We start from the raw sequence: 10802 nt of genomic DNA on the forward strand, positions 1-10802 counted from the left end.
AAGTTTCTCAACCTTGGCAACTTCAAGGCGGGTGGACTTCAACTCCCAGAATTCCTCAGCCAGCCTTGCTGAAGTTGCCAAGGTCGAGAAACACTGGTGTAAGATGAGTTTAATATATCAAGGCAAGTCCACCCGTCTTGAAGTTGCCAAGGTTGAGAAACACCGCTCTGGGTTGTATTGCGGCATTAGTGCTTGGCTGAAAAGGGACGGGGCAAACCTTTTTTGCATGTGGGGGCATGTGGGGGCACCTGAGCCTCCCCCCCCCAAAAAGCCAACTCATTTCCCTGCAAGCGAGTCGCGTCTCTGCTTGGAAAGGGACGCGCCCAGCAGCACCAGCCTCGCGCCCCGGAGCGGACCGGCGCGATGCCGCCCCGCGGGCGACGGGGGTCCAGATGGGCTGCTCCGGCCGCCGCTCTGGGTCCGCCCGCTGGGGAGCCGGACCGCCGCGGGACCGCCGCCTTGCAGCTTCGGCCGGCGCGAGGCTGGAGGCGGCGGCGGCGGCGGCACCGGCCCGGAGCGCCCTCGCCGGCGCGGCGGAGCCCCTCCTCGGCGCCCCGAGCGCAGCCGGCGGAGCGAGCGGCGGCCGTTGGCGTGCCCGAACGAGGCGCGCAACGGCTGCGGCGGCGAACGGCAGGTTGCCCCGTGCCGGCCGGCTGCAGCCGGAGGGGAGTCGGCGCTGGCGAGCCGAAGGAGCCGGAGCGCCAGCCCAGCCGCTGCGATCGGTTGCCCGCGGAGGTCCTGCGCCTTTCCCCGGAGCTTCTGCGGGGCGCGCCGGCTCCTCCTGCCCCCCGGTCCTGTCTGCGGAGAGACACGGGGCGCCCCCGGCCTGAACTCCGTCCCGTGTCCGGGAGCTCCGCGGCGGAGAGAGCGCGGGCTCGGCCGGCGCTGCAAGGCTGCGAGTGGGCCAGCGCGGGGGGCGGAGGTGATCTGAGAAAGCGGAGCCGGCAGCAACCGCTGATCATCCCCAGGGAGGTAGCCCCGAGCAGGGAGGAGTGAGCCAGCCTCGGCAGGCTCTTGTTCCAAGGATCTCAGCCCTCCCCTTCCTTTTCAGCCATGGATACCAGAGAAGCCCTGATCTCCCTGCTTCTGATGGCAAGTCTCATAGCCCTTGTGGCCAGCTGCAGACAGGTGGCCAACCGGTCTGCACGGTGGAATGTCACCTTCTTCCTGGAATTAACCGGCACCTTCCAGATCTGCGCCATCACCCATGAACTTTGCCTGCTAGGCAATTTGATGCCCAAACCGCAGGTAGCCCTCTTCCTGACCTACGTTTTCACAGTCCTCCACGGCTGGACCCTAACTGGCAGCATCGCCAACCCTGCCAGCAGTTTCCAACAATTCTACAAAGGCCGGTTAGGAGTCCAAACCTGGTGTCTGCAAACTTCGGCTCAGTTCACGGCAGCCCTCCTGGCTCACATTTGCATGAAATTAATCTGGATGTTGGGCATCACCTCCGAACATACAAGAGCCCTGCCAGAGACCTGCGGCAATCCAATTCAAACCACCGTAGTCAATGCTTTTGGCCTAGAGTTCCTCTTCTCTTTCTTGCTGCATCTGACTTTACTCCAGTTTGAGTCAATGAATCCCAGGCTAAAGGTCCATCTGATTGCTTTGCTGATCACCTCATTTGTCTATACAGGTTGGTTGCCCCTCGTTTGCTCCTCTGATTTAATCTCAGACCATGACTTTCTTTGGAATAATTGCAAAGACTTAATTAACTTTACTTTGTTCCTCTAGATCGGGCTTCAGGACAGCTGAGAATACATAGCCAATTGGGTCAACCTTTGTAGGTTCCCCGTGATCCTGCCCAGCAGTTTTCAACAGTTTTCCCTTCAGGAAAAGCAACTGCCAATAATTTACAAAACTTCTGCAAAAAGGGAAATTCTAAGTAGGGCTTAGCTTGTACAGGTCATCCTCATTTAGCGACTGCCTTGTTTAGTGACCATTCGCAGTTATGACAGTGATGAAAAAGGAACTTTGCAACCACTCTTCGCACTGATGACCTTCGCAGGTCTGTAAAGCAAAGGAAAGTTGAAGGAAGATTGTAAGCAGAGTTGCAGTTTCACTTAGTGAGTGCTTTGCTGAATAACCAAGTGGCTGGTCCCAATTGTGGTCGCTAAATGAGGACTTCCTGTACAGATCAAATCTCTTGCACCTTTTTGATGCTGGTCGCAACCCAACATTTTTGCTCTAAACCAGTGTTTCTCATCAACCTTGGCAACTTTAAGATGTGTGGACTTCAACTCCCAGAATTCCCCAGCCAGCCATGCTGGCTGGGGAATTCTGGGAGTTGAAGTCCACTTTGAGTGCAATTAATTGGGTTATTCATTCTAGGCAGGACAATAAGGCATGTGCTGCTGTTTGTGGATTTGGAGACTTCATGAATCAGAAGGAGGGCTGAACTTTGAGTTGCTTTTGTAAAACATGACCTTACCCCAGGAAAACAGGAAAGTGTGAGAAATAGACTTAAGATTGCTCTGCCTTTTTTTAAAAAAAAAATTTTTTTTTTAATTAAAAGGTTTTACATACATCATAAGAAATACATTCAAAGAAAGAAAGAAAGAAACAAATATAGCAAAGTAAGCGTGAAAAAGAAAAAAAACAGAGAGAAAAGAAGGTAGAAAAAAGAAGAAGAAAACGGAAAGATGGAAAGCGTGAAAAAACATTATATATATAAAGAAATGGCTTCCGAGATCCCTCTGGGCAGTTGTTCATAGAATTCTAATCAAACTGCTCTCTCCAATTTCATCGTAATTCCCTTCTTTCTATAACCTTTCTAATCATCCAAAACCATAAATCACAAAATCGTTCTCTTTCTCACGCAAGAAGTCCGTAAGGGGTTTCCAGTCGGTGAGGAACGTCGGTTAAGATTGCTCTGCCTTGACTTCCTTTGATGGAAGAGGGAGGGAGCCCCTGCTGTCTAAAATACGCCTCCAGTGTTCAAACCCTGGAAATTCCCCATACCCACCAGATCACGGTGAGGAAGGACTCCCTGATGGTATGATCTGCCCAACGGTGGAACCATCCAGCTATGGAGATGGTACATTCTCCATCTCTGGAGGTTTTTAAGAAAAGGGTGAACGGTGGCCACTTGAGGATGGCTGAATTAGCTTTCCTGCACATGGCAGGGGGTTGGATTAGATGACCGTCATGATCCTTTTCCGATCCTACGACTTATTAAAGGGGGAATTCTGGGAGTTGAAGTCCACTCATCTTAAAGTTGCTAAGGTTGAGAAACACTGATATAAGTAGTAGTGTGTAATGAACTCGAACCATTGTGTATTTAACTCAAATTTTGCTACAAAAGGCTCTGTTGTTAACTATGGGTCGTCCTTAAACTGGGCGTTCTTAACCTGGGGACTACCTGTATTCCACGTTCAGTTTTCTGCATGAGGGGATTCATAGTCTGAAGAACTAGCCTGCTTTCGCTGACCTTTGTGATTTTCTTCCCCCAGATCATTGCATTTAGTCATCCATTTGCAAATGACTATATTCCACCAAAGATCACAGGGTTAATGTTTGCTTGTTCCACTGTCCAGGACTTTTTAGAAATCATCAGTCGGTCATCTGACTTTCCTGTTTTTGTTTAGGATCCTCTTAAGTCCCCCTGAGATCTTTGAAAATATTGGTTTTGGCAGAAAGTAGGGAGAAAACAAACCCTCTATCATTCAGCCAAGCATGGAAGGTTGCCAGATGAAACAGTTAAAATTATGTAGCCCAGCAGGATTTAAACTCCTTTTTTTTCAAACTTGACTTGGAAGCTAGAAGGAGTTGCAGAGTCATTTCTGTATCTGCCATATTCAAACTGGTCCCCTGCCAAACCGTGTTTCACTTTACTTTGAAATCTGTTTGAACTGGGAAGGCTCGAGACAATGTCCTTCTCAACACCTTCCACAGATCGCCAGTTTCCAAAACCTTGATCGGTGCATCACTGAACCATTTGGAAGATTTCGCTTGCCTATCTTTCTTTACTGAATTCTAGGTGAAGGACGAGCCGAGGGCAAGATAGGCGAAGTCGTGCTTTCAAAGAATTTCAGACTGCCGTTGCTGCAACTCCCTGCCTTTGGGCAAGGCGCCTAAGGTCGATGAAAGCTGAAAGAGAGTACATGGGTTGGTTACGGTGCTGTGCAAGATCTGTTATGCAAACAGCAAGCCATAGAGGAGCCAAGAGTCCATAAAAGATCCAGTAATGTGTTAGGAATTGATTCAATTTGGAAGAGGAACCGAACTGAGAAGATGATGGAGGCCTTCTTATAACCATCTGAGGTGCAGAACCGGCAGGCCCAGGGTCTCTATATAAATACTCTTATAGATCGTGGTTGCTTCTCGTAAGCCCAGCACATCATTTCCCCTGAACACTGCCTTTGCCAAGTACATTGTCTCTTCAAAAAGGTGGAGAGAGGGAGATGGTCTCTGCCAGCCGCTTCTGCTAATTCACCCTTTGGAGCTTAGCTCATTGGTATGTTTACTGCTTGGTTACGGTATAATTGTACCAATCTGGACTGACTCAGACTGACTCAGAAGCCCTCAGAACAATATCATGACATGTTAATCGATGGAAAGAAAAATGCTCCCAATTCTAATGTAAAACAAAGGTTAGAAGGTGTTGGAGAAGTTTCATATGGCTGGGTTGCTAGCAGCATGGTTTTCTTGCTAAGGATTTGTTGCGGGGGTACGGGGGTGGGGGAGGGGCTCAGTAGCAATAAGGACCCAAGAGACGCCAGGAGATGTTGAGCTGTTCCTAAGGACCTCCTTGGTGGTATGGTTGAGAGGGGAGTGGGAGGTGAAGGGGAATGTCAGGGCAGGACTGGTTCTGCAGCCACAGAAGAAGGAACTACTAGGAGGAAGAACTCCAGAACCCAACGTGGAACTTCTTTCTGGCTGCCATGAAAACTGTATGGATCCAGCACAAGGCTTAGATGAGTTTAGGCACCAAGTCAGAAGACATTCTTCTAGTTAGTAGGGAAGAAGTCAGATTGGGCCAAACTTGACTTCATTCCAGAAGGTGGCCTTTGAAAATGGGAGCTACCTATGCAGGTGGGCGGTATCTGGTGCTAAAGTGATGACTGTATGGTTTTTTATCCTTGATCGCATTTTCATTGTGTCTTTTCTGCAACATTTTATGTTTTCATTGTTGTAAACCACCAGGAGTCTTTGGATTCTGGCAGAGAAGTAATGCGATCAATCAATCAATCAAAATCCGAAAGGGGTCAAGTACTTGCAAGTGGACACTCTTGTTAGTTGAAAGTGAAGAAGGCTTTGACCTGGATATAAAAGTAAAACTAGAAGAAAAAAAAATCTGGGTTAATATTATTGCTAACAAGGGGAAAGTAATGTCAACCAGCATGCTTAACAAAGTTACAGCTGATGGGGAAGAAGAGAAAAAGTAGGGTGCCCCCAAGCTCAAGATAAAGATGAATGTTGTGCCTGAGTTGTAAAGAGGTAACTCTTTGGAGGAAGTCAATGATCCACATAGCCAAGATCATGAAGAATAGTTAGCCAATTCTGCCATAAACTGGTATCCGGCACTGATTGCCTGGCCCATACAAGCCAGGAGACAAGTGCCAAGGATAAACCCAGAATTTCAGAGATAAGAAACTTCTTTATTTAAACTGCCTCATAGGCAAAACTATTTGCAGTGACATCCAAGATCAGAACAGGTAAAGGAAGGCCTATGAAAGGGGGACAAGCGAAAGAAAGAATAAGAACCCATTCCAGTTACAGATTTGGAGATGATCCCTAAAAGAACTGTGTGCTACAAGGAGACCCAATCAAGAGGTCCTGACTGCTCCCTCAAGGCTATGATCAGCAAGCAGCAATTCACATCCTTTGGGCACGGGATGCAGAATGACTACCAACTCAAAAATAGGACTGTACGTAAAAGGGTGAAGAAAGTAGACAGAGAGAAAGGCAACCAACAAGGTGGATGGATGGGATTAGAAAGATTATTGGAACGTCTTTAGAAGAGCTACAAGTAGCCACTAAGGAAAAATCAGGATTGCAAGTACTTGGCCATTTAATCATCTGAAGATGTATCCAACCAGATGGCACCTAAATTACATCCATGCTGCTTTACATCTGTTGTCTCAGTAACAAACAATCATGTAAGGAAGTCTGGCATCATCCTTAAAATAATAAAGATGGAGGTAGGGATGGGAGATGACACTGGCCCTAAGATCTTAGAAGGCCCTTGGTGCAACCCTGCCTCCAGGATTGATTGATTGTTTAGGTGTCATCAAGTTGTTTTCAACATCTAGTGACCACATTGGTAGATTTTCTCTGTGATGATCTATCCCTAATCTGGCCTTTCAGGTCCTCTAATGATGCATCATCACCACCATAACTGAGTCTGTCCACCTTGCTGCTGGTTGTCCTCTTCTTCTCCTTCCTTCCACCTTTCCCAGGATTGGAACCTTCTCCAGAGACCTGGGTCTTCGCATCATGTATCCAAAGAAGGATAATTTGAGCTGGGTCATTTGTACCTCAAGTGAGAACTCTGGGTTGATTTGTTCGATGATCAGTCAGTTCATTTTCTTGGCTGTCCACAGTATTCTCAGGAATCTTCTCCAACCCGAAAGTACAAAAGCATGAATATTCTTCCTCTCCTGCTTCTTCAAAGTCCAACTTTTGCTTCTATAGAGTGTCACAAGCAAACCCATAGTTAGCACGATTCTGATTTTTGTAGGTAATCCCCCCACGATTAACACCAATCAACTATGCTGTTGCATTAAGGTCCCTGGCCTGCTTCATCCCAACCATTTCAGCAGATCTCCCAGTCCCTTGGGTTCCTTTCAGGCTTCCCAACAGCTGTTTGATGGGCTGGAAGATCTCATCTTGCTGAGCTAAGAGAGGGAAGCATGTGGGGAGAGGCATGCTTATGTGTATTTATGCACACGTGTAGGTACATAATGGACACATCTGCCCACTCCCGGCCCCTGTCCTGACCACAAGGAACCCTTGAGGAAAAACAGGTTGCCTGTTCCTGCTGCAGTGATTCTTCACACAAAATGGTTCTGTAGATTCTTGAGTAAAGTCCTCTGGGAAAGAAGATAATCCAACTCCTAATTTACTAGGGGGGCTGTAACAAAGCACCAGTTCTGTGTGGTTTGTATCATGGAAAAAACGGCCCTTCCCTAAGGGCGTGTGAAAGAATCTGAAGAACATAATCCATCCAAACGTTGCCATCGTTGATCATTAACTTTCCCCTGCAGAGTTTGGGAAATCCTCAAATGCAAACATTGTGGTTTACCAAAGACAATATCAGTGCTCTCTCACCTTTGGAATCTGTTCGGTTTGGGACTTCGTCCGAAATCTTCAGAGCAGCACACCACTGCTGCGAGATCTGTTGGTAAATGCCACGTCCATCAAGAAAACAGTCCCTTCTTGCAGAAGTCAGAGATGGGCCTTTTCTGTGACCATGCCGGGTCCAACATTGCCCCCCCCCAGCCGATGTCCAGTTGAGAAGCAGAAATGGAGACCAAGAAGTCACTGGGTCTACAGAGCAGACAAGTTTCATAATGAAGCCAAAGCATTTTGCAGAGATTCCAAAACTTGAATTTTACATATGGGATAATTTTGTGTGTGTACAAGGGAATTCTACATATGGGAAATGAGCAGGAGATCCCATGACTTGCTCTGCTCCCAGTCTGATTCCCCTCTTTGCTACTTTGGATCATACCTAACATAACTGGCAAAAGACCTGATCATCATTAGCCTAGAGTAATATCAGATTCTGTTGCCCCACAAATAATTACCCTTATTATTATTCTTTGGTGTGTGAGGTGCGGGTAGCTTTATCATTATGTTATAAGAATAAAATCAGCAGTTGAAAACAAAGAAATTGGTAAGAGATACAAAGGGCTGCAAAGATCCTTGCTGGAAAAGGCAGATTTTCTTGAAATTAACCTTTAGACCAGTGTTTCTCAACCTTGGGAGCTTTAAACTGTGTGGGCTTCAACTCCCAGAATTCCCCAGCCAGCATTCTGGGAGTTGAAGTCCACACATCTTAAAGTTCCCAAGCCTGAGAAAGACTGCTGTAGACTCTACCAAGCAAGCCATATAGGGACAGACTTGGAACCAAGGTAGAAAATATGTGACCTTCCAAGCATTGCTAAACACCAGCCACCCTAACCCTGACAATATGGCTAATACAGGTATGTATGTATGTATGTATGTATGTATGTATGTATGTATGTATGTATGTATGTATTTATTTATTTAAATTTGTATGACGCTCATCTCCCCCAGGACGGAAGACGTCGTCCAAAAGCATTTGAAACCTGCAGCTCATGAAAGCTTCTGCCTTTTAATAAAACGTATTAGTCAGAAAACGTGCTACTTGATTTTTTGCTCTTGTAGACTAACACACCTTTCTTCCTATAGCGTCTACTGCTTGGCCCAGCTCTCGAGTCATCACACTTCAGTAGGGGCATATTACGGGCTGTAAATTATCCTTGGTTCTTGCGCTAGCCGATCTAACTTTATTGGCTTTTAAAAGTTGCGTGAAGTCTTAAGAGGAGAAATGTTTTGTTTTTGTCTCTGGCAGGAGGAAACCTCACTGGCGCGATATTTAATCCAGCCCTGGCTTTTTCCTTGCACATAAGCTGCTTTGCGGAGCAATTTTGGAATTACGTGGCGGTGTATTGGGTGGCACCATGCATAGGTGAGCGGTTTTATATTTTTATTTTTCGGAGAAGCAGACTAGGACTCCCCCGTTCAACCCTGAGCTACAGCGATTCTCTTCTGTATAAACTTGCAGGCCGCCCAGTCTCAATGACTGGCAACAATCAAAGAAATTACAATAAAATCAGTAAATCATACTAATAAACGAGGACAAGCGTGATAAGGCCAGGGTTGTCATTCTCCTCTGCCAAAGGCCTGGGTGAAGTCTTGGCCCCCATTTTCCATTTTCAGCTTGAGTCCTGAACAGCACAGCAATAAAAACTTCATACTCTGGATATCCTGAAATCTTTAAACCCACGGCAGTGGTTGGGAGAGGGGTCATAAAAGTCAGGACGGTGGCTGCAGTTGCGGCTAGTATCTTGACTTTTTTGACCCGATGCCTGTTTACTCCACTCCTATTTTAATCTGTTGTTTTTTTTCCCCTTTACCCCCGTGTTTCTCAACCTTAGCAACTTTAAGATATGTGGACTTCAACTCCCAGAATTCTGGGAGTTGAAGTCCACCTGCCTCAAAGTTGCTAAGGTTGAAAAACACTGCTTTACACACTTTTCAAACAGGAGCTGAAGAGTCTGTTTTTACTCTTTCAGGATCTGTGCTCGTGACTGTTATATGGGATGAAGTTCTTCCTGGGCTACGCAGAGAAGTTTAAGGTGGAGAAGACAGATGTTCAAGCATCTCATGAAAGTGGATGGAGTCTCTTTTTCCCATTTTACTGGAGGCTGGCACTGAAATTTTCCAACATCTTACAGAGGTTGATTTTGAGCATAGGGTTCTAAGGCATTCTACATTCCCGTGCTTTAAAACTCTCCCAAGCTGAGGCACGTATTTCAAAATTGCAAGGATCTGTTTACTTTTCAAACTTTCTGAATGAGCTGAACACAGAACACCCAGGCCTGTTAAAGGGAATCATCTTCCTTTATGCAAATTTCACCTCTTCCAGTAGACACGAGTTTGTCTATTTTAAGGGGAAACAGGCCATTAAAAAATATACTAAAGTGTCACAGAAGTGCATTTATAAAGAAAATGTAGATGGGGAAAAGGATACCAGCTAAAACATTGAGCAAATGTTCATAATTAAGACAATTATGAACATTTTGCCCAATGTCTAGAACAGTGTTTCTTAACCTCAGTAACTTTTATGATGTGTGGACTTCAACTTCCAGAATCCTCCAGCCAGTATGCTGGCTGGGGAACCCTGGGAGTTGAAGTCCACACATCTTAAAGGGGCTGACATTGAGAAACACTGTCTAGAAAATGATGCAGTAAGATACATCCCAAATAGGTCTTGATCTGGAATCCAGGGATTCTTTTGTGAGCTATCCAAATAATTTAAATTTCTTCCTCCTAAGCAGTCACAGAATACTGTTTCTGCTGGCTTATTTAAGGGAGGCAGCCTCCACGCCCCCCACCCCCCCAACATTTCTCCACAAATATTTGTTTGATGCCATTTTTAAAAAAAGTGTGGGCCACCTTCGTAGAACCTATTGTTAATAAAGCACAGTTTCATGCATATATATTATGCATGTAAAAAACACAGAACCCATCAACTATGTAATTAACCAAGGGCTGAACAATTACTTTTCTTGATGACCTCTTTATTGCTCAAGTGGCAAATGATCTGAAAAGTAGAAATGAGATCCAGATGTAACCATCAGATGGCCTCACAAATGCTTCAAGGTTTTATGCTTCAGTAAAGCAGGTTCATCAAGTATTTGCACAGATTCTGGAACCCAGCAGGATATGAAACGAACACAGGCTGTGCCATAATTCTGTTAGCATCTATCCTGGAGTTAATGTGTTCCTTCCAGGGTTTCTACTTTGTTCTGTTAGCATAAAGCAGTTTCTGTTTTGTTCTGTTAGTAAATTCGGTTAGATTCCCCCTTCCCCAAGCTAACGTTTAGAAAGAATCGAAGGATTCGTTTCAGGAAAAATTGAAATTTCTGACCCATTTAAAATGGAAACACTTAAAAGATGTCTGTCTTTCCGACTTTAAAAATGCCTAATGTAAACTGCAATTGACAGAGGATGATGCCTGAAATCACCCAGGTGTTTTTTGAAAGGAAGTGTCTTAAAATTGTTGGTGGATGGAAGAGGTTTTGGGGGATATTTTGCATGGTTTA

At 45.7% G+C, this 10802-nt stretch overlaps 1 protein-coding gene across 1 annotated transcript; it reads left to right on the top strand.

Moving 5' to 3' along the window:
* The first annotated feature begins 660 nt into the window (after positions 1-660).
* On the top strand, positions 661-9965 carry AQP11 (aquaporin 11). The gene is made up of 3 exons (XM_025172596.2): positions 661-1639; positions 8546-8662; positions 9270-9965. The coding sequence occupies exons 1-3, from the start codon at positions 1054-1056 to the stop codon at positions 9329-9331; spliced, it is 765 nt and encodes a 254-aa protein (XP_025028364.1). The 5' UTR covers positions 661-1053; the 3' UTR covers positions 9332-9965.
* The last annotated feature ends 837 nt before the right edge of the window (positions 9966-10802 follow it).

This window comes from Python bivittatus, unplaced genomic scaffold, assembly GCF_059951505.1.
Source record: "Python bivittatus isolate LINGU-HERP-01145 unplaced genomic scaffold, Pbiv_v1 ctg000340_np1212, whole genome shotgun sequence".
NCBI lineage: Eukaryota > Metazoa > Chordata > Lepidosauria > Squamata > Pythonidae > Python > Python bivittatus.